This window comes from Equus caballus, chromosome 21 (genome assembly GCF_041296265.1).
Source record: "Equus caballus isolate H_3958 breed thoroughbred chromosome 21, TB-T2T, whole genome shotgun sequence".
NCBI lineage: Eukaryota > Metazoa > Chordata > Mammalia > Perissodactyla > Equidae > Equus > Equus caballus.
In genome coordinates this window covers 71,830,294-71,858,136 of record NC_091704.1, presented here as the reverse complement: position 1 = coordinate 71,858,136, position 27,843 = coordinate 71,830,294, and the positions used below count along the sequence as shown (strand labels likewise).

General features: G+C 60.9%; 1 protein-coding gene across 3 annotated transcripts; it reads right to left on the bottom strand.

Annotated features, from left to right (window-relative positions):
* Positions 1-3,173: 3,173 nt before the first annotated feature.
* Positions 3,174-26,767, bottom strand: TERT (telomerase reverse transcriptase). 3 transcript variants are annotated; one of them, XM_023625882.2, is made up of 16 exons: positions 26,462-26,764; positions 24,926-26,318; positions 20,600-20,795; positions 19,236-19,416; positions 18,130-18,309; positions 17,154-17,312; positions 14,308-14,403; positions 13,604-13,689; positions 12,610-12,723; positions 12,125-12,196; positions 10,168-10,356; positions 8,262-8,388; positions 7,745-7,806; positions 5,588-5,712; positions 4,634-4,771; positions 3,174-4,011 (listed from the first exon to the last, which is right to left on the bottom strand). In XM_023625882.2, exons 1-16 carry the CDS (start codon positions 26,678-26,680, stop codon positions 3,908-3,910), a joined length of 3,441 nt encoding a protein of 1,146 aa, XP_023481650.1. In that variant the 5' UTR covers positions 26,681-26,764; the 3' UTR covers positions 3,174-3,907. The 3 variants fall into 3 exon arrangements, 2 of the variants coding, with proteins under 2 accessions (XP_023481650.1, XP_023481651.1); XR_011430303.1 differs by lacking the exon at positions 5,588-5,712; XM_023625883.2 differs by lacking the exon at positions 12,125-12,196 and having other exon boundaries at positions 26,462-26,767.
* Between the last annotated feature and the right edge of the window lie 1,076 nt (positions 26,768-27,843).

Here is a 27,843-nt window from a genome sequence, read left to right as displayed (position 1 = left end):
CAGCAAGGGCCAGGGAGTCTTTCTTACAGCGCATCTCTGGGACACACTGCCGGCCTTCTCCTTCCACTTTTATGGGCTCTGTGATCATACCGGGTCCACCTGGATAATTCAGGATGATCCTCATCTTAAGGTCAGCTAATTAGTCACCTAATTCCACCTGCAATAAAACCCCCCTTCGCCGTGTCAGGTAAGGTACTCCAGCTTCCAGGATTAGGATGTGGGCATCTTTGGGGGTCGTTATTCTGCCTCTCACAAGCGCCCGGAGGCTCTGTGCCTGCCCAGGTCTGGGAAACCCTTTGCTCCGCAGCACCCTTCACAGGTGAGCATCCAAGCGGCAGCACTGAGCACACCCCCCAGGGCTCTGGCAGGTGAGGGAGGGCAGGAAGGTAGGCCTGGGGGAGGCCTCTCGGCACCTTGGGGGTTCCTGGAGGTGTCGTCCACACCTGCTCTCAGTCACGCGTCCTTTTGAGCTTTTCTCATCTGGAACTCCTCTTGCTGTGGACACATCTGCGGGATGAGGGAGTAACGAGCTTCCTCATGTGCAGTTTAGACCTAGTGAAACCCCAAAACTAGATTTTTTTTCTTTGCTTTTAAAAATTGTATTATTTCTACATCTCACCCTGCGGACACTGGCAGTCTACACACGATTTTAAAAAAGAGATAAATCAGAAAGAGTCTTCAGTGAGCTAAGTCTGACCAAAGCGTGTACCCCTTCAGGGGATTCACGTCAGCCAAAACACAGGAGACTCTGCATAAAACCAGGACAAGAGCATTCACTAGGGAAACAAAGCTCTGGAGACTTATAGAGGGCAGATAGCTGAGTAATGACCGACTTCTTGGGCTGGTTGGTTATGGAAATGCCAGAAACTGGCCCGGGCATCGTGAGCCTGCAGTGGCAGGTGGCGGGCCAGCTCAGACACCTGCTGCAGAGGCCCTGCCGTGTCCCCGTCACGTCCTGTCTGACCTGCCCGAGCGTCCCCCCGCCCCAGGTAGCCGGTCAGTCTTTCCCTCTGTTTATGGCAGCCAGGGCACCTCAGGCCGGCACATGCGGGTGGGCGGGGCTCAGTGCTCAGCGCTCATCTCTCCGGCGCACTTACACGGCTCTGTGGACTTGGGTGGGTCATAAACACGTGAGCTTGGCTGCTTGGATGCTCTCCGCGGCAGCTGCAGTAAACAAGGCAATATCCATAAACGCCCACACGCGATGTGCGCAACTCTCGGCCAATGTGGGCTGTTAGCATTGGCCCCGTCCAAAGTACACTAGATAGCACCCGCCAGGTTCTGTGGCCCCATCAGGGACATCCTGGAAGGAAGCATTGGGAAGTGCTCACCCATGTCAAATGCCACTTACTGGCCTTCACACTGGCCCAGGAGACAGGGCTGAGCACCAACGCCCCCGGTGGGGCGGTTTCTTCACCAATTACACCTCCTTGGAGCCGCTCCCTTCCTGTCCTTTGTGTATTCCTTTCTGCTCTTTCCGTCTGTTCAAGGACGATTGTCCAGCGCCCTGCGTAGCCAGCACGTGCCCCACATGGCCCCACATGGCCCCACACGGTGGTCTGGAAGGGCACAGTGTGTGTCTGCTGCTGGCGGATGCGTCCTCAACAAAGACAAGTGCAGAACCAGGCTTGTCATCCTGGTGCAAACCTGGGTGTCCGTGGACAATGCATTCCTTTCTGGGGCACCTCACCAGGATTTGGGCTGGGGGACCCAGAAGCTGGGGATCTATCAGGGACGCTGGGGTGGCTCTGGCGACGCTACTGCGAGGCACGTGGTCCCTCCTTGCTGTCACCAGGGCCCCAGACCCTCCTCTCTCCAACAAGCCCTTTCACAACCTCTGGCTACTTCTTCCCAGGCAGCCTTAGCCACGTCACCCACAACCTCGCCCTCTACCCACCTCCAAACTCCTGAGCCTGACCTTGGACCCAGCCAGCTGCTGTCTGCTCCGCCCTGGGGCCACTGCACAGAACACAGACCCCAGACCAGCTCCCAGACCTCCCCTTTGCACAGCAGTGGTTCTCAGCTGAAGTCCCCCACCCCACTAGCAGCATCAGCATCACCTGGAACCTGCTAAAAATTCAAATTCCCAGGCCCCACCTGACCTGTTGAGCTGGAAACTTAGGGGGGGGCAGCACCTATGTGTGGTTCAAGCCCCCAGCGGACCTGGAGCTCAGCCTGAAATCTGCTGCCTCACCTCCCAGGTCACCTGAGACCCCTGCCTCCCCAACAAGTTCTCTCTGGGGCTCCCAGGGCTGCCGGTCAGGGGATGGCACCACTCTCCACGATGCACGGGGACCAGCTGTTCACCACAAGGTCCTCAACCGGCCCCCTTCAGAGCCATGACCCTCGACTCTGAGCAGAGCACCACAACCCAGCCTCCCAGCCCTTCCTGTTACTCCCGTGCGGGGAGGTCAGCGAGGGTGTGTGGGACTCTGCCTGTGTGAGCAGGACCCCTCTCCTCAGCAGAGCCCCCATTTCCATGACCCCTAATCCCAGGCCCAGGGGGCCTGCGGCCGACATGTCTGCCCCGCATGTGCCTTCTCCCCGGGTGCGGCACCAAGTTCAGCTAAACGGATGTGATGGCATGTGAACGAAGGAACCCACAGTGGTCAGAATGCGGGAACAGGAGAGGGGCACGGTCACCCTCACCCCAGGAGACCCCAGATGACAGAGGGGGACAGACTCAGGGGTGGACAGACAGGGCCAGGCTGCACACAGTGTGTCCACCTGCCCAGGTCCAGAACATGGGGACAGGTCAGGAGACCAGCAGCCTGGAGGGGAGGCATGGGCAGCCAGCTCATCAGCCACCCTCCCAAACCCTGCTGTGTCCACGGCCCTCGTTGCCCACTCTGCGGAACCCTCCAGAAAGACCAGAACCATGCGGTCCACAGTGAAGAGGACGGCCAGAGCCCTGCCACCCTTTCTCCCCAGAGTCCATGAAGCTTGGCCAAGTCGGCTGTCGGCAGGGTGGGTGCTGGGCTGGGTTCTTCCCACCTGGCCACACCCGCCCTATGGGGGTGCCCTTCCCACCTCCTGTCTCCTTCCCAGCATATCCCCGCCCCCTCTGACCCCTCCAACCCCCCGCCAGGCCAAGGACCCGTGTGCGTTGTGCACCTGATAGACACAAGTGTTTTCATAATCAGATGACGGTACTGATGTAGCACACATCTTCATACAAACAGCAAAAGAAACATTTAACAACTATGAAAACAACAAAGCTGCGATCTTCTTCCCACAGCCCTCACAGAGCCACTGGGGGAGGGGGTAGGAGGCGTGTGGGTGACGCGTGCTGAGCCGGGACCAGCAGGAAGAGTCTGGAGGTGGAGGTGGTGGGCGGGGTTTGCTGGACACTCGGGCTCCAGGAGCTGGCATGGGGTGTGGGGACAGATGAGGTCGGCATGTGAGCAAAGCCTGGTGGGGATGGTGCCTCACCAGCAACGGGGGAAGCTGGACTTCGGAAGCAGCTCGGCTCCGGCCGTGGCGGTGCTGCTCCGAGCCTGGGCATGTGGGGCAGCAGGAAGGAGCCCACGTCCACCATGAGCAACCACGTGACCCCCTGCACCCGTGGGGACACGTGCCATTGCTCCAGACCACAGCAGCCCCCACAGTGAGGGGGTGGGACAAAGGTCCCCAACACTCCCCATCCAGACACCCAGCACCCCAGCCAGGCTCTCCTGCCTCCTTCTGCAGTCAGTGCTGAAGGACAGACCCCGACACCAGAGGGTGGTGGTAGGCAGGCCATGCTTCCTGAGGACGTGGGGGCCAACCCCTTCCCGGGAGCAGCCTAGCCAGCAGCGTTTGTCCTGAGTCCCAGGGGAGAAAGGCCTGACCCTCCAGGATGTGGAACCGCAGGGGATGGGACTTGTGGGTCCCGGTGCCCACCCCATGCTGCAAGAAGGGCCAGCCATCAGTCCAAGATGGCCTTGAAGTCTGCGGTCAGGGCTGGGTGGGCCGCTGCCTCCAGGGCAGCCAGTGTCGCTCTCGGGAGCTGCCGGCACAGCTGCACTTGGGCTGCAAGGGGACGACTGAAGTCAGACCTCCTTCTGGAAGAAACTAGAACAATCTTCCCGCTAACCCTAACCCTAACCACCGAGAAGCCAGGCAGGCACAGCCTGTGTGCTGAGCGCCTACTGCATGCATGCCAGGCTCCAGGTGCCGGGACATGAGCAAGGGGCAGCAGCCACCATCGCTGGGGAGCAGACAGGGACCCAGGAAGGACCGGCAGCACAGGGCGCACGGTGTGGGGGAGATTTCTGGGGAAGGAGGAGCTGAGGACCCCTGCACCAGGGTCAGGGGGCAGCCAGGGCAGAGGCCCAAGGGGGCATGGGTTGGGGGTTTGAGGAAGGACACACAGGCCAGTGGGGCTGGCGGGGAGACAGAGCGAGACGCGGTTCCTGGAGACGACATCCTGGGGCTGTTGGCCATGGAGCCAAGGCCTGGAGGGGTGAGTGACCCAGTTTGTGCGCCAGCCCCTGAATGAGGGGGGAGCCCGAGACCCGGGGGTACCTGCACCCCATCAGCTGGGGACTCCTGCACCCACTCACCCATCACGCAGACAGGGAGGGGCCGAGACGCCGGCTCTCGCGAGGACGAAGCCCCCTTGGGGCCGGACACCAACTCCGCACACGCTTACCTGCCCGGAGCGCCCCCAGGAGACGCCTGTAGGTGACGCTGTGGCGAGCCAGCTTGAGCAGGAAGGCATGGAGGCAGAGCCACCGAGCGGCTTCAAGAGGAAACGGGCCAGAGGCACCCTTGGCCCCCAGTGGTGTCCCTGGGGACACACGGGAGGCTAAGGTCCCCACCCAGCCCCCACGGCCCCACGCTCCTCCTGGGAGACTGCGTGCTCCAGACATAGCCCAGGGTCCCTCCAGGCTGAGTGCAGGAGTGGGGGCGAGGGCAGGGCCACTCAGGAGACGCCCCACACAAGCAGCAGCAGCTTCTGACAACTGAACGTTTCCGACTTCTCCAAAGAAACTTCCACAAACAGAAGTAACAAAAAGCCAAGCGTGTTAGGCTGAGGACCACGGGGGCACGGCCTGGCCAGAGCCTCAGACTCATCAGACACGCCCACCACGAGCCGTGGGCGCAGATGGCAGCTCCCATGGGAGCTCTTGGGTGGGGACACCGAGGGGAAGACAGAGACGGATGGCGGTGCACCCCGATGCAGGGGTGGGCAAGCGGCTCCCGTGGGCGTCCCTCCCATCACTTTCCTCTGCAAGATGGGGGGGAGGGGCTATGGGGCAGCAGGCTTAGGCCCGGCTTCCTCCTGACCCTAGACTAGGTTTGTGCAGCCCCCAGAACACCACAGAGAGGGGGCACCCAGGAGGAGGCTGAGCGGGCGAGGGAAGGACCAGATCCCAATGTTTGCCACATCCCAACCACGCAGGCCTGTCTGCCACACGGGGAGGGCACGAGGCAGCCAGTGAGCGCAGCGGAAGCCCCAGTCCCTGCCTTGCGTCCCCTGACTCAGCCGTGGGGCTCCCAGGCCACAGGGCAGCTCCGCATTGGGGTGTGCAGGGGCAGCCTGGGTTTCACTAGCACCACAGGCACCCCGAGACCCTGCCAGCCGGGCCAGGTCACCGCGCACCTGCGTTCTTGGCTTTCAGGAGGGCATAGCAGCGGCTCGCGGTGTCAGAGACGAGCCGCAGGAAGAAGGATGGGTTGTTCCTCACTGGCTGATTAAACGGAAGCTGGAGCACACACGCATGGAACCTGGGGACGGGCAGCTTTGTCAGAGGAAGGCCTCCTGGTTAGGACGTGTTCACGTGTGTGTGAGCACCTGTGAACCTGGTGCCATGTGTGTGCACATGTGTTCCACGGGCAGGCATGTACGTGTGTATGCACGGTCAGTTTGTGTGTACTGTGTATGCACGTGTATAAGTCACACATGTCCACGTGTTGGTGTGTGCACACGTGTGCGTACAACCATGAGACAAACCCTCGCCAGGGGTCTTGTGCTCCTGGCCTTTCCAACCACCTGGGCCCTTTCTGAATAAGGTGTGTACCGACCCAGCCGGCCATCAGATCTCACGGCCCTGAAAGCCTGCTGGGCGGGAAGCACCTCCACCACTTACGGCAGAGGGGAGCCAGTCTGGAGACACAAAACTGACTGCCTGCATTCTGGGGTCGGGGCCACACCACCAGCACAGGAGGGGCCCATTCTGTGGGTGAGAGGGCGGGGCAGTGCTCAGTGCAGAGGCCCGAGAGGCCTCCACTAGGGGGAGTTTCCAGCTCCCATGAAAGGAGCCAAGCCCAGCAGGTCGCAGTCCAATGGTGCCTGGTTAGCGTCCTGCTCCGAGCGCCACATGGACACACACGGCCCTAGCTGCCATGACCACCACGGCCGGGCTTTATGACCCCCTTCCTGCCTCGGAGGGAAGGGTTCTCAGACCTACCTGATCTTTTGTATTTGGGGGCAGCTGCCGTTGATGCACATGGGCAGGGAAGCCAGCAGCTCTCTGACCCACGGTCATCTCGGGCTGCACACAGCCATGGCTGAGGAGCATGGAGCTGCCCCAGGGTGCCTCCCCTGAACCCAGGTCTCGGCAACATCCCCTGGAAGACGGGTGTCCAGGGCCAGAGCCCACAAGTAAGGGGTCCACCAGTGGGGACATGAGGGTGAGGTGAAGTGACGTGGTCACCCGGGACCTGGGGTTGGCCGCCCCGTGGCCTTGGAAGCATCGCCTGCCACTCGGCTCACACCCTGAGGGCCCCGGAGAGGCGAGCGGGCGTCACAGCCACCACAGCCTTCAGCTGTGAGTGGCACGTGGCACACTCATGTTTACACTCTGAGCACACTCCCAGAGAAGTGCTGAGGCGGCTGTGCACGAGAGGTTAGGGACGAGGACAGGAAGACGCACTAAAGGAAGACGAGAGCCTCAAGGAGCAGGAGGGCCCTGTGCACTGGGAGAGCCAGGCTTGGGCGAGCGCGGCTCCCGCCTCTAGGACACAGAGACTGACAGACGGAGCCCGTGTGCGCCTGCGGCCCCGGTGCTCAGGCCTCTGGGGTCAGAAGCAGCTTTCCTGGAGCGACATTTAGGTAGGAATTTCCTCCGTGGGCCCTACTCAGTTCCTGAGAGAAACAATGAGCTGCCTCACAACAAATGCACAGCCTGGACGACACCAACTTTCAGACAGACGCCTGGCACCCCGTCACCCGCCACTGCCCTTGCCCGGTCCCACGGCTCCTGGCCTGATGTCCCGAGAGAAAGCCCTGGGAAGCTGGCTGCCTCCCTGAGCCGCCTGGGGGCAGGTCTCTCCCAGAAACCACAGAGAGCAAAGCCCAGCTGTGTGTCCCCGAGGCTGGGGAGACCAGGTGACCGGTTCATGAAGGCCGGGTGGCCTGCCTCCCAAGGGGCCAGCACAGCCTGAGGGGGGAACACTTTCCCAGCAGAGACTTAGGCACCCTGAACAACGCCACACAGCCTTCCACCCATGCCCCAGTCCCTGGCAGGGCGGCTGCAGAACCACCAGGGACATGGGATGTTCCGGAATGTTCCAGAAGCACAGCTGGGCCTCAGTGTGAGCCAGCTTGTGGGGCAGGAATGGTGGCTGGGCTGTTGGGAGCCGTGGTGTTTGCTGCCAAAAATACACAAACGCCGCTTTCTCATAAACGCAGGGTTCTGATGCGGAAGCCTGGGACCCGGTGGGCAGAGCACCATCCCAGCTGTAGGGCAGCAGGGCGAGGTCGGCCCCCAGCAGCGACCAAGGCTGCCTTGTGCAGCGGCACGGCCCAAGGACCCACCTGTAGGCCTGAAGCAGGAATATCTGGTAGACGTTTGTGAAGACGGTCTGCAGACTGTTCACCTGGAGCCGCACGGAGAGAGAACGATGGGAACTTAAACTCCTACCTTCCGCTTCATCGCCGGCCAAATGGGGTAGGAAGGAGGACCACTAAGGAGGAAACATCCTCTCTCCAGGGAAATCCTGCCAGAGCCTCCCCACGGGGTGGCTCAGGACTCTGCTGGGCGCCCGAGGAAAGGACGAGGAGGAAGGGACGGGGGTGGCACCCAGCCCATCTGGCACATCCTGGGCCCTGCGACCCTGGTGCCTGAGGCCACCAAGTCTCAGACCCCGCACCCTGCGAGGAGGGGCACTGGGGCTGAGGGAAAGGCCCTCAATAGACACACACAGGTGTGCGCACACACATGGACACACGCACACACAGTAACAGGACCTGTGAACCATGTGGGCCTCACAGGTGGGAGCTGAGCGGGCGGCTTCCGAGTCTGACGCCCACCGGCCCCCAGCCGCGTGCTCACCTGTAGGTCTAGGAACAGACCGTGACACTTCAGCCGCAAGACTGCAAAGAGCTTGCGACGCATGCTCCTGCCAGCCTTGAAGCCCTGCTGGAAGGTGAGGCTGGCTCTGATGGAGGTCCGTGCGTACCTGTGACGATGGCGGGCGTGAGCCGCGTGGGGCCAGACACGCACCTGCCCACCCTGCGCCATCAAACGCACACTCTGATCACACTGCAGACACATGTCCGTCCACGCAACCAGGAGACGAAGCACGCCCCACCAACATCCCATGGCCGACCTGGCCCACGGGCCGTGCAGTCCTCGAGGGGAATGTGGGCGTCACGGGACGTGGAAGGGAAGAGGCCGCACTGCCCACACCCGTGGTGCCCGCCACTCACTCCCCACAGGCAGGGGTCCACGCAGAGCAGATGAGACACACACAGTCCACTCCGCGTGGGACCTTTTACATCAGCTTCAAACACTCTCATCCCGAAATAAGCTTTTCCTAATATTCCATGTTCTTTGAAAACAACTTTAAGGCAGAACAAGGCATCTCGGTGACGCGTGACATCTACTCGGCCGTCTATTTCGGTCGTTTCGTCTCTGTGCTAAGGCCCCTGCCCAAGCATTTAAAGTGGTCAAATAGAATCTGGGATCATGTCTCTGATTTTTTCTTCAGGACACATTTCTAGAAATTACTGAGAAGACATTTGAAGAACTTTAGTACAAATTTGCTGCTTTGTAGAAAAGTCGCCCCTGTTGGCTGCACCCTCAGAAATGCACAGTGCCTCACCCCAATGGCAGCATCCAGCGGCCGGAGCACCGGGGAACTGCCGACGTGAGGGACGGGGACCTCGGGCTGTGGGGGAGAAGCTGGTGGAGGGCGGGGAGGGTTGGAAGCCCGGAGGCCGAGCCGAGGCCTGAGGATGGGGTGACAGAGCCAGTGGGCAGGGAACGGGGTCAGGAGACAGAAGCGCAGGTGCGAGTGCACAAGAGCAGTGGGAGGCAGGAGACAGACGGACGCATCCGGGCCGCACACAGCCAGCGCCTGTGCCTGCTTTTTCCCTTTCAGATAAAATTCCCAAGGAGCCTGGGAACCAGCACAAGTGCAGACCCGGCGTACTCAGGCCAGAACTGGAATTACAACACAGGAGGGACGCCCGCCTTCCACCGTGGTCTGGAATCTGTGCCTTCAACCGAGACAGTGAGCACAGGCTCCTCGTCCGGGTCTGTCTGAGTCCGTTCATGTCTGTGCGGGGCCTGAGGCTGAGCTGTGGGCTCTCGGGCTCAGGGGCTGAACTATGTCCCCCAGATTCATGGGGTGAAGCCCTGACCCCATGTCTGGAGATGGGGCTGTTAAGAAGGTAACTGAGGTTAGATGAGGTCATGGGGGCCCCTAACGCAACGTGGCAGGTGTCCTTCTAAGAAGAGGAGACACCAGAGAGATGCTCAAGCACAGAGGGACGACTGTGTGAGGACAAAAGGAGACGACGGCCGTCTACACCCCGGGAGAGAGGCCTCCGGACTAACCCACCCTGTCCACACCTGGACCTCGGACGTCCAGCCTCCAGAACTAGAGAAGGCACAGGTCTGTTGTTTACGTCACCTGTCCGCAGTATTTTTATGGCAGCCTGAGCTGACGGAGACAGGGACCCACGGTAGCGCATGGAGCCAGCCCCATGTGCCACAGCCCTGCTTCCCCACGGAACATGCTGGTGCCCCGAGGCTGCCGCACAATTTCCTTTGACAAAAACCAGACAACTGCTCCCCTAGTGGTGCAAGTCCCCTCATGCCCGAAGAAGGACGGGTTTCTGCCCACCTGTGGACGGGAAGACAGGCCTCCGACCTTTTGGGGTTGCAGCCGCCTGTCATCCATGGAAGCGGGAGCCAGACTGGACCGACTGCGCCCACTGCTGGGCATGCTCACCTGGAGTAGTCACAGAACACGTCCAGGGTGCGGGTGTCCAGCAGCAGGCCGCACCAGGGGAACAGGCAGTGGGCTGGAAGCTGGAGGGGGGCCGCGCCGCCCAGGCCGCTGTCATCCACGGGGAAGTTCACCACCGTCTTCCGCAGGTTGGCCACGCAGCCGTACTCGGGCACGCCTCCGACCAGGGTCCTGAAGCAGAGGGGCCGCGTCAGCCTCCGGGAGGAGGGGCAGGCCGCCTGAGCGTCTTGGACGCACTCATTCAACACTCTGTCAACCCAGAGAGGCAGCCGGGGAGCAGAGGCCCAGAGCAGCAGGTGCCGAGGAAGGCCAGGCCAGCCCTGCCCTGCCCTGCGGGTTCTTGTCCCCAAAAGGTTCCGGAGACCAGGTGCCAGTGAGGAGACACCAGGGTGGCCAGGCCAGCAAAGGGCAGAGGCAGGCAGCGGGGTGGGAAGCATGCAGTCCCTGTGGACCGGGGATCAGGTTGGATCCTGAAGGACGCACAGAAGCCTGGATGGCCCTATTCATAGGCAAGACAGGCAAGCAGTCGTCATGGGAACCCGGGTGAGAAGTGGGAGAGGCAGGGCTCGGAGGCCAAGGGGTCACATCCTGTCACGGCCAGTTGATGTGTCCACTTGGCACAGCTCTGGTGCCCAGGCATGAAAACTCGAGTCTGAGTGCAGCTGGGGTGTCTGCAGATGCAGTCGACACCCACAATCAGCTGGCTTTAAGGGGCTCACTTTCCGCAGAGGGGTGGGCTCACTCATCGGTGGAGGGGCCCGAGGAGAACCACGAGGGGGCCCCTTGGTCGGTGGCCTGAGCTCCCGCCCCTCCTGCCACCCGCAGGTGGTCTTCAGACTTGCCTAGCCAGCCCCACTGTCACGCGGGCTGACTCCTTGCAGTAAGTCAGCTCCTGGCTATGTCTACCTGGCCCCGATGATCCGTCTCCTGGGGGATGATGGGCCCGGACACTCTGGGCACCTCCCTGCCCAGCACCCCCACAGCAGCCTCAGACCCCAGAACTCCCCACCACAGAGGCAACGTTCTCTGTGCTGGCCTGTCCGGCAGCCGCTGGCCATGTGTGGCGACTAAGCTCTCCGAACGTGGCCTGTACCCCCGAGGACCTGGACTTGTCCTTTGATCTGGGATGAGTTTACACGTGCACACGTCCTGTGCTGGGCCTGCCGCGTGCGACAGTGAGCCCTGGGGGTCCCCGGTGGGCAGACTCAGGGTGTGGGGACAGCGTACAGACAGGTGTCCCAAAGGGGGCCCGACGACCACAGCAAGCTGCCCCCACACCAGCACGTGCTGAGGGTTTGGTTCTATAACTCTCTCCCCCTCAGAAAATCACAGATTAAACACGCCCCTGGGCTCCCGCGGCCCCGAACGGGAAGGTGCTCTGCGGACCAGAGCTCTAAGGCGAGGATCTCACGGGCCTGGTTTTGGTTTGAACAAAACGAACTTAAGACCAACCCCCATGCGATCCCCACACCTCTTGACACATCGTTTCTGGTCCAGATCCTCTGTGCTCTCCCACGAGCTCCATAGAGAAAGCGGCTCCACAGAGGAAGCTGTGGATGAGCGCTCAGGCTCCTCGTGCACCACCTCCACGGTCTCAGTCCCTGGGACGCAAGGGCCCACTGTCGCCGCTCCCTCCACTGTCCAGCGCACTCCTGTGGCTGCGACTTCCAAGCCCACCTGGCCTGCTGCCTGAGCCATGCTCCCTCGGGCGACACCCGCCACCGACGCCACACTCCCGGCTCCAGGCTCCCGCCAGCGACAGGGGAGGCAACTGTCCGCCTGGGCTTCCTGAACGGCAGAACCGCCCCGCGCCCCACTCACCAGGGACGCTGACGCCACGGGAAGCCCAGCGCAAGGTGACAATGATGTTATCACGCAAGTCACGTCAGCTGTGCTCAGGCCACAGGAGTGCCCGTTAGCGCACACGTGAGGGTCCTACCTGAGAAAGGTTTTTGCTTGTGCCAGGTGAGGGGTGACCAACAGGAAGTCATCCACCAAGCGCAGGAGCACCCTGAGACAAGGAGAGACGCCGAGAGGGGGGCTCCTTACACTCGGACATCAGTCCTTCCACAGGGAGCGAAGGGAGGAAAGCTCAGCTGTCTGAGGTCACAGGGACAAGAATACCCTTCCCCAAAGAGGCTCAACTACAGGCTTGAACGTCTCGTGGGCTTTGGCACCAGCCGGGGACGGACGAGCAGGGGCCCTGGGCCCATCCAACCGGAGCACAGCCTCGGTCGGATGCCCGTGAAAACGGTCCGTGCCCCGGGCGCACTAGAAGTCACATATAACTCCAGGTTCCAGGCCCGCTTACTGCCTCCCGTAGACTCTGCGTGAAGAGACAGTGCAGCCGTGTCTGTATCTACAGGACCAGAGATGTGAGTGATCTAAACAAATTAACACACACACACACAAGGGGTCCGTTACCCATCCTGCTGAATCCCGGAAAACAGCTGGTTCTCCATGTCTCCGTAGCACAAGCTGCAGAGCAGAGTGGACAGAATGGAGCCCTGGGGGATCCCCCGACACTGGACATAGGACCTGGGGGGGGCAACGTGGTTAGAAGGGGTGGGCAGGCCACACGGGCCTCACACTTATCTCACAGGCATGCACATGGACGCAGGCCACATGCACACATGTGCACACATGTAGACACACAGCACAGACCACACACACGTGCACAGACCACACGTGCATACCACAGACCACGTGCACACACTGAGACACACACCAGGCCCACCAGGGGGAGTGTGAATAGAGGTTTGTTATAGGCCCCACGAAGCCCTGCGATGGACCTGTTCACAAGTGCCACAACCCACTGTTATAAAGGTCACAGCACGCGAGAAGTTGGGGGTGTCTCTCTGGGGTGGAGTGGGGGGGTCCTAGGTGTGGCCTTTTCCATGGAGAAAGCTCTCTTCTGACCTGGGGCCATTTCCACGCATGTGCAGGTGTGTTCTCCGTCAGATTCACCCTGCTGTGCACCATGTGGTGTTTCTCCAGGATGTGCACGTTATATTTCTAATGTAATTATATTTTAATAAGTACTGCAATTATTTGCAACATAATAATAATAAAAGTACATCCTTTAACTAAAAAGATTCCAAAACTTAGTGCACAGCTAGTGACCACAGTGAAGGCTCCCACTTCCAAGCTGGCCTCTAACGACCTCGGCCGTGAGCCTGAGAGCCCCAGGACCACCGCTCTCGTCACACGCTGGGGTCCTCATGCAGGCGCTGGCCCAGGGAAGTCTGGTTTTGCTTGCAAGATTTTAAAAAATTATCTGCCAGCATTTCAATGCCCAGGACTTCCTGTAACCGTGGGAACCTCACCTCGGCCACACCAGCCGAGCCTGTCTGGTGGGCGCCACCCGGCACAGGTGGTCTGGAGAGGACGATGGGAGGGGGTGAGGACCCAAACTCACTTGCCGCCGATCCTGATGACGTGGTTGTGCACCAGGCGTAGGAAGAAGTCGAAGAGGCTGCTGCTGGCCTCGTTCAGAGAGGAGCTCTGGAAAAGAGCACCGGGGGCGGAGGGGCAGGGTGCTGGGGGCACTCAGTCCACACGGCACTCGCCCCACGCAGGACGCCACTCGGGGTTGCCTGTGGATCCGGGGGGCTCAGGCCCACGGCCATAGGCCCAGACGGCTCGTGTGGAACACGGCAGGGCCTCTGGTGGCCAAAGGAAAGTCGTCTGAGGTCTCGGAGCCTCACTAGGTGGATGGGCTTGGCAGTAAACTGGTTCTGCAAAAACCCACAGAGCTGTGGGGGCTGACCCCCCAGAAGGCCCCAGCTCAGGTGAGCGGTCCCTGTTCACACGAGAAAAACAGTTTCCCACTGGATGGGTCAGCTCAAGGTGGGTCTACGGTCAAATCCAGATTGTCCTCCTGAGGGAAGGGGACGCGTGGTCTTTAGGCTCAAGATGAAAACTGAGGGACAAAGCAGCTGGAAGCAGCGGAGAATGTGGTGAGGTGGTGGGAAGAGGAACATGGCCAAGGCAGAGCAGGTCTTGCCGGCCAGTAGGGTGGTAGCCTCGGCCGTGTCCACAGCCCGCTCCGCCCCAGCCCCCAGGGTTGCACCAAGTGACCACCAGGCAACGTGGAGACACCTGTGCCCAGACCCCACCAACCTGCTCGATGACAACAGCGTCCCTCAGTGAGCTCGTCCCCTGCAGATGCTCCACGAACTGCCTCATGTAGGGCTGGAGGTCCGTGAAGGTGGACACCTGCCAGTGAGGAGAGGGTGTGAGGGGTGGACACCGAGAAGCAGGCATCCCGCGGTGGAAGGTTGAGCCGGGGTGGGCACCAAGCCCAAGAGGCCCCGTCGTGCAGCTCTGTTTGGGAAAAGGAAAACAAGGAAAGCACTACAAAGTCACAGGGGGTGTCATACCCGTGCGGGGCCCGGGCCCCGAGGAGAGCATGAGAAGGGCCGGGGAATGGGCAAAAGGATGGGGACAGACCCCACGCTCTGAGGCCGACCCTCACAGGAGGCAGAGGACATCCACCACTCTATCCATGGTCAGGAAAGCATCGCAGTGTCTGGAGGACAATGTCACGCAAAACCTGTACTTTAAGAATTTCTTTACAAAATCTGGCATCTGGTGGAAAATCACTGAGGTGGGCGGCCAGCCTGGTGGCACAGTGGTTAAGTTCGCACCTTCTGCTTCAGTGGCCCAGGGTTCGCTGGTTCAGATCCCAGGTACGGACATGGCACTGCTTGACAAGCCATGCTGTCGTAGGCGTCCCACATATAAAGTAGAGGAAGACGAGCATGGACGTTAGCTCAGGGCCAATCTTCCTCAGCAAAAAGAGTAGGATTAGCAGCAGATTTAAGCTCAGGGCTAGTCTTCCTCAAAGAAAAAGACCAAAATGAAAAATACCGAGGTGTGCTGAAAAGAAGCCCGAGTGCCCAAACCCCAAGTACACAGCAGAAACCCACCCAGTGAGGGGTCACTGAGTCAGCAGGACTTAAATGAATAAAGTTGACACAATCAACCAAAGGAAAAGGGGGGAATTTAACCAGGGATCTGGAATCTGTGAGAAGATTCACGTGGGATTTCTAGAACTGAGAACTGGGACAGTCAAACTTAAGAATTCAATGAGTGGGTTTAACAGACAGCAAGAGAGGGGAGACGAGTTAAGTGGAAGACAAGTCTGTAAAAAGTTCAGATTTCAGCAGAGACCGAAACAGGTTAAAAATACCGTGCACAGAATTAAAGTGGATCCTAGACCCGAATGTGAAGCTGAGACAACGAATATTCTACAAGAAAATACGGAAGAACGTCGTCACGACCTAGGGGCGGGCGGTTTCTCCAACAGGTCACAGCTTCAGCCAAAAACGGCTGAGAAGGTGGACTCGGTTCAAGTTAAAAACTTCTGTTCATCTGCAGACTCCCCCCGCGAGTGAAGACGCAGACGAACCAAGGAGATGCCTGCAGTCCGTCACCCGACACAGGATTCGTGTCCGATTGCTAAAGATCTCCCACAAACCACAGCACGGGCAGCCAGCCCAGCACAAGGCAGGAGCAACGTGAACAAATCAGGAACGCAAACCGCAGCCCCACAGACGGCTCCGTGCCCATTGGGACACGTGGGCTCCGGCCAGAAGCATTGACCACCCCCTGTGTGTCGTGATGTGAGCACGTGGGTCCTCTCTGCAGAGGGGGAGTGTGATCAGGCACAGTAGCCCAGGAAAACTCTTTGGAGATTTATCTCCTAAAACTAAACAAACCAGAGTAAGACCCAGCGACTCCACCCCTGGAATCCGCCCACAGAAACCAGAGCTTCTGTCCAGGGAACGGCACGTGGAGGCATGCCCGTGGCGGCGTTGTTCAACCGCCCAAACCTGGAAACCAGAAACACCCACCCCCAGCAGAGAGCACGACCCCGCTGGGCCACGTGCCGCACCCGGGCCGCCGTCAACAAGTAAGCTGCCAGAGCTGCTGCTCCCGGGGCCCAGCCCATTCCCAGACATGCTGCAGAGCAAAGCACACAGGACCGGGGCCGTTCCGCCCATTTCACATTCATGGGATTCAAGACAGGTGAGCGAGCCCCCACGAAGGGGTCAGAGTGGTGGGCACCCCAGGCTGGGCAGGAGGGAACCTTGCAGGCCTCGTGATTTCTGTGCCTTGACGTGGGTGGTGGCAGCCATCTGTGTCCACACTCAGGATTTGCCAACCTCAAGGGACCGAGCCTGGCCCCCGGGGCTTCCTGTGTGTGTTTACTGAGAACTTCTGGGGGAAACCCCTCCCTTTGCATCCTCCTGCAGGCTGGGTGCCCTCACGCTCCAACGTGCTGGTGATAATTGGTCGGAAATCCCCTAAACTGATGGGGCCTCAGGCACAACCTGAACCCCAGCTGTCCTTTTCCAGCCCCACTGATACCCGAGGTCCGTGGCCTCTGCGGGGGCTGCGCGGGCAGAGACAGCGAGCGAGGCCCCTGTGTCCTGGTGAGGCCTCCTCTGGCCCTCTCCTCTCCCAGAGCCAGCACAGCATCCGCCCACAGCTCACACTCCAGCCCTCTGTGCGGCCGCGGGCCACGCGTGGGCTCCCGTGGGCTCCTGGGGGTGGTATGGAAGCCACCTAAACAGAAGCACGGCTCTGCTGCTGCCGGCCCCTTCTGCTTTGCACAAACCCGGTTCTCAGTCCGAGAGGCCCCAGTGCTGTGAAGGGACAGCAGGGGGCAGGAGCCAGCTGAAGAGAGGACACGACTGTAACATGAAGAGTGAGGGCCACAGGGGCCCCTCCCAGCACTGGCGGTGGAGAGGGCACCATGCAGCGCCCACACGGGTGGGCCAGGGCCTCGAGGGTGGACACGCCACACACACCTGCACCAGACACGCCTGTGTCACAGACACGCCACACACACCTGCACCAGACACGCCTGTGTCACAGACACGCCACACACACACCTGCACCAGACACGCCTGTGTCACAGACAAGCCCACGCCACAGAAACACAGCCCTGAGGATCTTACATGTCTTCTGAAGGCCTTGCGGACGTGTCCGTGCGCACCTCTCTGGACCACAGCGTACTGGCGCACACAATACGTGTTCTCTTGGGGCCTGATCACATTGGCAATCACCTCCGCCAGCCTGTCCTGAGGGAGGGCGTCATACGCCCCCATCACATCCACCTAGGGGAGTGCAGGTGCTCAAGTGCTCCCCTCGGACCCCACGTCCCACACCCGGGGGTCAGCCCGGCGGAGCCTGGTACCACCCTGCCCTGAGCAATGCTGGGGTCTACAGGATGTAGGAGGGCTGAGGAGGCCCTGAACACCCAACCCACAGCCCCGTGGCAGCCACATGAGCCCGCCTCACCGTGGGGCTCTCGCTGAGACAGCCCCATGTCCCCCGACTAAGCACCCTAGGGTGGACCTGTGCCCCTCTCTCTACAGCTCTCCATCCCTCCCACTTTGAGCACCCTTGGGCAGCCCTACATCCCTCTTTACATACTTCCATTCCCTGACTCTGAACACCCAATGGTGGGTCTGGGTTTCTCTCTCTGAGCTGTAGGCTGATGACCAGGGCACCAGGGCTCCCCAGCGCTGGGAGCTGGGCCAGGTGCATTTCTTCCTCTGATGGGGGACCCCCCGTGCTTTGAATAGGCGGCAGTTTCAGCTCCTCCCCAGGAACCCAGGCCCTCCGTGGAGTTGGGGTGCAGAGTTGTGCATCCCACATCCTCAGGGAAGGCCCAAAGCTTCCGCCCTGGAGCTGATGCCCCCAGTGGAGATGGGGTTGCCTGCCTCCCTGCACCCAAGAGGATCTGTGGGACACGGATGCAGCTCCTCCAAGGTGCCGCTGGGTCAGGCAGACTTGGGATCCTGAAGGCCGGCCACGCCCCACACCCCAACCAGGGCCCACCATGTGGGCTCGCCTGGTAGGGGGCGTTCCCAATGCCCAGCTGGTTCACTTGGGGGTGAGGTGGGGATGGGGCCAGAGCCAGGAGCCCACCTTGACAAAGTACAGTGGGGGCGCCGGGTCCTGGGCCCGCACGCGCAGCACGAAGGCGCGCCAGGCCCGGTAGATGTCGTCCAGGCCCAGGACGGAGGCCCCCAGGAGGCCGGGGCGGCGTGCCCGCTCGTAGTTCAGCACGCCGAACAGCGTCTTGACTTTCGAGGTGAGCTGCTGGGCCTGCAGGGGCCAGCGCAGGATGGAGCAGCATCGTCAGAGCATCCCACAGCCCAAAGGGGGACCACCCCACCTATGGCACCCTCAGGGACGAGAGGCAGCTCCCCACCTCTGCGCCTGCCCCCGAGGCCTCCCCATGCCCACCTGGCCTCCCTCAGACTCTGGAAGAGGCAGAATGGCCATCCCAGACCCCGGGGTTTCCCCAGGGACCCACCGTGGGATCCCAGAAACCCTATAGGAAAAATTACAACTAGCCACACGTGTGACCATGTCTCTTCACCCAGCCCCTAGCCACAGACGGGGAGGGACCTGCCTCCTGGGGAACCACCCACCACAGACGAGGAGTTCACCTTCACTCAAGACCAAACTACTTCCCCAACCGACATCAACAGTTTCACTTTCTCATTTGGGGGCATCGCTAGTGAGAAAATCGCCCCAAACACTACAGGGAGGCACTCGGAAGGGTCAGAGCTGCCGGGACACAGAGATGCAGTGGTGGGGGGGTGGAAGGAGCCATGGGGGGCTACCCACGGGGGTGAGGTCCTGGGGGGTTCCTTGGAACCCTGGCTGGCTAGTGACAGCTCAACAGCCTGAATCTTTCTGTCCCGGCTCTGAGAGAGCACACAGCCCCCTGGTACTACAAAGGACCACGGGCACCATGTGGGTCCCATGAGTCACGGGCCACGTCACGAGAACCCTGTGGGTTCTCAGAGCCCGACCAGCAGCATCTATGACTGGGTTTCCTATGAGCTCCTTCTCTGGACCCGGGAACACGGCCCCGTCCACACACACCACCCTCCCACAGCCCAAGAGGCCACCGGCTCTGGCCTTGCTGTGGCCGCCAGCTCTCCTCCGGGTTGCCCGTCTCCATCCACACCAAGCCTGGGGTTTAAATGCACTTTGTTTAAAAGTGAAACAAAAGCTGTGACCTTCTTGTCTCTGCGGAATGTTCTGGCTCCCACGACATAGTCCATGTTCACGATCGGCCGCAGTCCGTTGGGCTTGGGGACGAAGCGGAGTTTGGACGTGAGCAGAGCGGGCCTGGCTTCCTGATGTCGCCTGAATTCGGCGTCCGACAGCTCTCGAAGCTGCACCCTCTCAAAGTGTTGTCTGCAACAGAGGACCTCGTGGGACGCGGCCCAGAGGCCCCGCAAGAGCCAGCAGCCAGGCCTGACAGAGGACACCAGTCCCTGGGAAGTCGGCAGAGCCTGGCGTCTGGGACGCCACAGCCATGCCGACATGTGCACAGACGCTGCTGGGGCACCCTCCACGGCAAGTGCCCAGGACACCCGGTTCCCTTGGGTGCAGAGCCCCAGGCAGTGCAGGCTGGGACTGGACGGACCCCTGGGCAGAAAGACCCCATGTTCCTCCAGGTGAAACGTGCAGGAGGCTGGTCGGTGTGGCCACAGCCAAGAAACAGAATCTTCTCCCTGGGGACCCGCCAGCTCCCTGTTGGCCTGTCCCCTGAAACCACCCACAGGGAGGGGCTGGCTGCCGCCGGGCCGAGGACGCTCCCTGGGCTGGCGGCCCCAGCAGAGAAGGCCGTCCGAGAACACGGCCCCTCACGGGACATGAACGCCCACGGGGCAGAGGGATGGTTTCCACGGTCCCTCTGAGGAATGTCCGAATGGCCACTCCAGATCACACACCATGGAGGATTTAAATCATTAAATAGGATGTGTGTGTATTAACTCAGAGCCAGGATAAAGGCCTCAGACCCTCACCCAGACGCAGGACATGGGCCCCAGCGCCACCTGGCTCCGCGCCCCGCCTCCCTCCGCAGGCGTCCTGACTCGGGCACGGCTTTGACCCGAATCCTTGGAAATGGACATAAAACAGCCACTGAGCAACTGAGACAAATCCACGCAGAGGCAATTCAACTCTCGGAAGTCCCCGCCTCAGGGCCTGTTTCACAGCAGGAGTCTCTGTCCTGACACATCCCACAGTAACAGGACACAAGTCTCATCACCCTGTGTGAATTAGACAGGATCTGACCCACGTGCCGGGAAGGAAGGTCTCCCAGCACTGCTGTTTCCACTCGGCATCAACTTCTTCCACTTTCGAGACCCCAGGGGTAAGAGAAGGGGGCTTCAGAGTCTGTGCCTAGTGTGGGACCTCTGTGGGCCAGAACCATGATAGGGTCCCCCGGCTCCCAGCCCCTAGCAACGCATGGCCCCGCGGAGTATCTGGGGTGACAGACCCACGTGGAGGGGCCCGGGGAGCCAGTAGCAGGAGTCACGGCGGGCGTCTGCTCCGACAAGCGGAGACAGCGGGGGCTCTCGGGCCGTGGTACCTGATCCCAATGCTCTGCAGCTGGCTCCAGATGCTCTTGCGGTAGAAGAAGAGGCGGTTCTTCTGAAACGTGGTCTCCGTGACATAGAAAAATGACCTGAGCAGCTCCACCACGTGTGTGCCCATCAGCCAGCACAGGAACTTGGCCAGGACCGCCTCTCTGAGCCGGTGCTCCGCGGCCGGGACGCAGCGAGCCTCTGAAATGAGAAGGGCATGGAGCCCACGTCTCCCGGGGCCTAGCGAGCCTCGCACACCTGCACCGTCCCTCACGCAGCCACGGCCGCCCGAAATGGGGCAGGTCCGCCTGAGACGCACTGTCCTCGCCACCCACCACCAGGTCCCTGAGACGCGGGCAGAAGAACATGGAGCATCCCGTCAACGGTGCTTCTCCTGATTATGTGCTAAAGTGATAACATTTTGGACATATTTGGCTTTAATGAAATAAGTTTTTAAATTAGTCTGACCTTTTCCTTTTTTTTTTTTTAAGATTTTTTATTTTTCCTTTTCTCCCCAAAGCCCCCCGGTACATAGTTGTATATTTTCAGTTGTGGGTTTTTTTACTTTTTTGAGGTGGCTAAAATTTTAAAGTTATTTCAAAATTTTAAGTTATACGTGTGGCTCACATTCTATTGCTACTGGACAGTAACGACATGGGGTGTCATCATTTGTCCTGGTTGACAAGCAGAATGGAGGGCAGAGACGTGCTCTCCACATGTGTGACACACAGTCATGTGCTGATCTGTACAATTTCAGGCATCGTCACTGAGCAGCAAGGTCCAGAAGCACCCGGGGGTTTCTAGGCTGAACAACGCAGGCGAGCAGAGGTGGTCGCACACCAGTTTAGGGATGCCATGCGTCACGGGGGCTCTGACATGCACTGAGGGGCCCCGACACGCACTGCGGGCCGGGATGGCTGTCCTCCTTTGTGGTGCTCTGATTTTAGTCTATGCACTTGGAAATGTCATTAGAGGAGGACCACAGGGGTCACCAGGCTGCCACGGGGGCCACGGCACAGATGCAGCCAGGGGCTTTACCACCAATAATTGACATGAAAAAAACGTGCAAAGGAGAAGAAAGGCGATCCAGAGGCAGGTGTGGGAGAGGAGACAGACTGTGAACAAAGAAAGAGAAAGGGGTACAGCTAACGAACACTGACCACAGGACACGGAAACAGGGTGTCAAAGGTGGACAGAGCAAGGTGAGTGGGAAGAGCGGAGGGGGTGGGGATCAGACTGACACGCGCAGAGCAAGGCCCCTGTGCTGCTGGGGAGAAGCTAGCCCCCAAGGGGGACGCAGAGCAGGCAATTTCTATCTGCCGGCAGGGAAAACCAGCACGAGGACACAGGGGGAGAGAGCGCACCAGCATCAGGAAACAAGGAACACGGAAAAGCAGACAAACTGGGAAGAAAGATAGAAGATGGGCATCCAGACATGTCTGTAATCATGGGAAAATGAAAACAAGTCAGATTCTCCAGGTCAGGGGCAAAGACTGCCAGACTGGATAGAAAAACGTTTAAAATGTCAGCTGCGTGCTGTTAATAAGATGCCCCAAAAGAGGTCGGAAATAAAAACTAGAGGACAATAAAACATACGAGAAGCAAATACGGACCAAAAGGAAGCCAGTGCGGCAGCTCCACAAGCACCGAAACAGACTCGAAGGTGGAAAGAATTACCAGACATTCACCAGGAGGATAAAAAGCCTAAAAGGCGCAGGCGCCTAATAAAGCCCAACGTAAATCCTGCCAGAATGAGAAGAAATGGACAGACCCAGGCTGAGTGAGACCGCGCCCCTGCTCCGTGTTTCGGAACCTTAATAAGCTGGATGTGGTGAACACAGCAACCAGCCACAGGCTGCCAAACACACAAGGCATGTTGACGGAAACTGTCCACACACCAGATTAAAAAACAAGTCTCCACAGCTTCAAACAACTGGGATCACACAGACCACACCACACAACTGAGCTGGAATTCAGCAACAAAAAGATCGTTCAAAATACCTATACATCTGCACAGTAAAAAATGCACGTCTGAATAATTCACGATCAAAGAAGAAATCACAGCAGAAACGAGGAAACACTTAAAAGTGATTGATATCAAAATGCACAGTGACACATCCCAAGGTAGGGTGCAGCTAAGGCAGTACAGAGAGGGAAATGCATAGCCACCCACCAGAGAAGTTAGGAGAGGGATGACCCAGTGACACGGAAAAAAACAGAAGGAAGGATGTCACCCTCAGAGAGGACTTAGTGACATTCAGACAAAGGCCTACGAGAGGTCCAACAAGGCCCCTTAGACATCGCAGCTCCACTCTGGGGTCAACGGGCCCTCAGCAGGAGGGCCAGACCCCGACTGCAGTTTAGGGAGAGTGATCATGTGTGGGGTGTGAGTTGATGAGATGGGGCCACTGGAGGAAGAGCACAGCCTGATCTGGGCCCAGGTGAAGAGAACGAGGGTGGCGATGAGCCCAATGGTGGCCCTGGGGAGAGGCAGAGAGGGGGGGCTGATGCACATCCTGAGTTTCCATCAGGAATCCTTTCTGCGATGTCTCTAGCAACACTTGGGAGCAGTCTGGCCTCCAGGGCTGAGGACTAGGGAGCCGACGGGAGTCAACGGGCAGCAAGCAGACAGGACAATGGTCAAGGCTGGTTCAACAGAGGCAAACAAGCCCGGGGGCCGTGGATGGAGTGCTGGCAGGGCAGATGGCCTGCACAGAGGAAGGGGGCCCAGCAGGAGAGGATGGAAGGAGAGGATGAAGAGGATGGAAGGTGACCAGAGAGCCGTGACTGGGAAAGGCAGCTCAGAGGCCAAGGCCGTGCTGTGCATCATTTATTCGGCCAGTGGGCAACAGCCGAGGCCACAGCCACGGAAAGGAGCAGGAGCCTCACTTGAGCAAAGCCACAGGGTGGTCCAGGGGCTGGGTCCCAGTCACCTGGGAAACACCACCTCCCTGTGCCCGCAGGACACAGGGGCACGGCAGAGCTCGTCTGAAATCGGAGAACAGAATCACAGAACTCAAACTCTCCTCTCACAAAGCAAACTCGAGCCCCAAGAGACAAATGAGTCACGTGACAGCTTCTTTGAGCCTGGCATCTTCCAGGCTCACCCGAGTCGTCGCACGTGACAGGGCAGTGCTGGCCAATGGCATCTAGGTCGTGCCAGATGAAAAGGGTGTGGAGGCCTGCGGCACCACAGCATGCTTACACTTAGCAACACCGTCCAGTCTCAAATGCAAATGTTTGTTACGAGGGTAGATCTTATGTGTTTTCCCCCACAATTAAGAAAAAAACAAGTCGCTGGAAGGTCACCCTGACTGCACCACCTGGCCCCAGAGCGTCTCGGGGAGCTAGAAGGGCGTGCCCTTTGCCCCCACTAGAGGCCATGGCAATGGAGATCTTTGGGGATGGGCCGGGCACTTTCAAAGCCCCACCCCGGGAGACTATACTGCGCAGCCCAGGGGCACCCGCGGCTCTGGTGGATGCTCTGCCGCCGTCTTCCTCCCAGCAGCCCTAAGTGTCCTGGGAGTCTGGGGGAGGTCAAGTGGGAAACACCGGGGCCCGTTGTGCCCACCGCTCCACCATCGGGGAGAGGGGGGAGGGTAGCGGGTCCTGTCCACTCCTGGCGCTAGTGTGCTGGCCGGGAGGGCGCTGGCCGAGAGTGGGCTGCGTGGTGGCTGGACAGGAGGAACCTCAACATCAAACCCAAAAAACCAAAAGGGGGGGGCACTGCCGGCCCAGTTCACGGGAAACTTCCTGGCAGCACCCACAGTGCTGGTCCACCTCCCTGAAACGGAGAACACCCCGCTGCTCCCCTCTCCCTGGTGACCCTCTGGTTCCTGAAGACAGGCTGGGTCCTTGCTCAGGAGACAGTCCCATCCTCCTCAGTCTGCCCCGCCCTGACAGTAGACACACCATTAAAACTTAAATTCGGATCGGCATGCTGGCTGAGCAGCCTCCTCTCCCACCCCCCATTTCTATCAGCAGGGCACCATTTCAAGGTGACAAACCTTGAAGTCAAAAAGGGATCATGAATAGCCTGTGGGCACACTCACGAGAATTTCCAGATACTTCTGTCTGCTACCAGAGCCCTGCTCCACGGGTGCCCCATCTTCTCGCTGGTCTGCCCCCCAGAGCCAGAACCCACCTGAGTCCATGCGCGTCTTGTAGGTTTACATGTGGGTCTTGTAGGGTTATGTAAACTGGATGGGAGAGGGGTGAGAGGCAGAGGACCAGACGAGCCAGCGGACAGCCTCCAGGGGGTAGGCAAGGAGGGGTCCTACTGGTTCCCAGTCAGGACGGGCTGCAGGGCCCCCTCCTCCGGGTCGCCTCACCTGGGCTCCCTAGCCAGGCGCAGTCGCCTACTCTCATCTTCCACGCCAGCTCCTGCAGCGAGAGCTTGGCGTGCTTTCCCAGAGAGATGAACTTCTTCACATTCCTCAGGAAGCGGCGCTCGTTGTGCCTGGAGCCCCAGAGGGCCCCGGGCACCAGCCGGCGGAGACAGGCCCGCAGGAACGCGTACACCTGCCACGGGCTGCTGTGCTGGCGGAGCAGCTGGACCAGGTGCCGCGGGCCCGCGTCCTCCTCGGGGGCCGCCGCTGGCCTCTCCCGGGTGCAGCTGCCCACTCCACCGCGCCCCGGGTCGCCAGGCACCCCTGGGGTGGCCGCACTGCGCAGTGGGCAGTGCTTCCGGAGAAGCGCGCCATAGGGGCACCGCGCATGGTTGGCGAGCAGCTCTCGGAACAGGGGCCTCATCCGCCAGTAGCGCGTGGGCAGGCGGCGCGTCCTGCGGGGAGCCCCCGGCCGCCCGGTATCCGAGCCCAGAAAGATGGTCTCCACGAGTCTCCGTGCCCCCGCCAGGCTGGGCTGCAGAGAGCTGAGCAGGAAGGAGGGGCGCAGCCGTTCCTTGCCACCCGAGCAGTAGAGGAAGTGCTTGGTCTCTGCGTACACTCGGGGACGGGGCACACCCTGAGGCCGAGGCGACTGCCACGTGGGTGGGGAGCTGGCCTCGCGCTCTCGGCCCAGAGGCGGGAAGGCGAGCCTAGTCCTACGCAGCTCGCTCTGCCAAGATGGGGCTTCCGCGGCGGCTCTGCTAGGCGTCACGGCGTGGGGATCACTGTCGCTCGGCCCATGCGCCCTGCCCAGGTGCGCCCGGGTCACCTGCCCGTCAGGTCCCTGCTCCGGTTCCCCAGCCAGGCCGCGCCTGGGCCTCTTGGCAGGAGGTGGACTTCCCCCAGTGCTGGCCCGACGCCGCCTCACGCCCCGGCTTGGCAGGCCTAGGGGTCCTCCAGCCTTCCCATCGCCGCCGTTCCAGACCTGGCGCGTGGGTCCGAGGCCTGTCTGGGTCCCGCCTGCGTGTCGTGTGGGCCGGTGGCCGGGGTACGCGACAGGCCGAGCCGCGGCGGTGGTGCAGAGGTCATAGAGCGGCGGCCCGCACACCTGGTAGGCGCAGCTCGGGGCCACCAGCAGGTAGAGTGAGCAGCGTGCCAGCAGGTGGGTGAGCACGTCGTCTCCCACGCGGCGCAGAAGCAGCCCCCACGCGCCGCTGCCGCGCAGCGTCTCGGTCACGGTGTTGGGCAAGTAGCTGCGCACGTTGGTCGTGAAGGCCACGGGCGGCCCACCGCGGGCTCCGTCCAGCAGCGCGAAGCCGAAGGACAGGACGTTCCTCGCGCCGCGCTCGCAAAGCCTCTGCACGACCCTAGCCACCAGCTCCTTCAGGCAGGACACCTGCGGGAGGGAGTGGTCTAAGTCGCCGGGGACGGAGGTGCCCGGGAGCCCGAGGCGCTAAGCCTGAGTCCCGCTGCATTCCCCACGGCCCGCCCCCCCTCCCTCCCCAGCACGCCCGACCCGGGTCCCCCGGGGCAGCCCACCTGGCGGAAGGACGGGGCGGCGGGGGGCGGCTGCGCGTCCCAGGGCACGCACACCAGGCACTGGGCCACCAGCGCGCGGAAGGCCGCCGGGTCCCCGCGCTGCACGAGCCGCCGGCCCTCGGGCCCCAGGCGCCGCAGGAAAGTCGCCAGCGGGAGCACCTCGCGGTAGCGGCCCCGCAGCAGGGCGCGCACAGCTCGGCACCGGGGCGCGCGCGGCATCGCCGGGGAGGGCGGGGGCCCGGACTCCCACGTGCTGGGACACTCGGCGGCTCACGTTGCATCCACCTGAGGGCGGTGTGCAGCAGAGGGAGGGGCGGGGGCGGGGCGGGTCCGCGCGGAGGAAGGGGCGGGCACGGCGGGGTCCGCGCGAAGGGGGCGGGGCTGGAGGGAGGAAGGGGCAGGGCCCCCCAGCGCTCGGGGGCGGGGTCGCGGGAGTCCTGAGGGGCGGGAGAGCGGGCGGCAGGTGTGCGGCCTTTGCCCTCCCTGCGGCCTGCGGATCTCAGCTCCCAGGTGTCATCGAGGACTAGGTGTGCTCCGACTGCGCAGCTGCACCTGGGCAGCCTCCCCACCCCTCCCAGGGGGCAGGGGTCGCCGCGAGGGTCCTACAACTGACAGGATCTGGGGTTTCCCGAGGCAGGGAACCATCACGTCGGTCCCCGGGGCACCTGGTGCACTTTGCGTCCCCTGAGCAGAGGGTCCTTCTGGTTTGTCACCTTCTCATGTGGGCTGTGACCCTGGCTCAGAGGGGTTTGGAAGGAGCAGGGCAGTGAATGTATAACGAGGTACAGAGGAGAGCATGGACGCCACTGCTCCATGTGTGCAGGAACCCAGGGCACCAGTGCATCCTCGACAGGCACGAGGTGCTGCTTCTTGAGCTCCTCCTGAGTGGGCAGTGGCCAGCAGTCAATGAGCAGCAGTCAGTGGTCAGTGGTCACTGTGCAGTGGGTAGGCCTTGCCACATGTACAGCGGTCAGTGCTCAGTGGGAAGTGGTCAGCGGGAGTACTTCCCCTGATGACTTGGTCTCCTTGACCCCAGGCTATAGTTTCTCTTTGCGGGTTCTTAGGCTTCTGTTGTGGTCCCAACCACAAAAAAATCCCAAATCACTTCCCTAATCATCAGTGACCACGAGGTCATCCACCAAAGGTAGGAGAGACAATGGAGCCATGGGCTCCCAGTGTGTCACCACCTGCCCACAGCCGCCTTCATAGCTGGAGCCCCCAGAACCACCTGCTGTCCCACGCACCGGGAGGAAGAGGAGACTAGACAGGTCGGGGGGCCCACCTACAGGCTTGCTGGGCCCCAGGCAGAGCCAGAAGCCCCCGCCTTCCAGCTCACTAATGGAGACGCTGCCCTCCAGTCACCCGTCTCCAGACCCAGGAGG

Bases quoted from the DNA above. Each gene is read 5' to 3' on its own strand.
- TERT (XM_023625882.2), bottom strand. From the start codon at position 26,680: ATGCCGCGCGCGCCCCGGTGCCGAGCTGTGCGCGCCCTGCTGCGGGGC. The intron at 12,724-13,603 runs GTGAGTTTGGGT...TGCCCCCCCCAG, and splicing joins GTCATCAGGATCGGCGGCAA to GTCCTATGTCCAGTGTCGGG. The intron at 7,807-8,261 runs GTGAGCACGCGG...GTGCGGCTCCAG, and splicing joins GTCTGTTCCTAGACCTACAG to GTGAACAGTCTGCAGACCGT.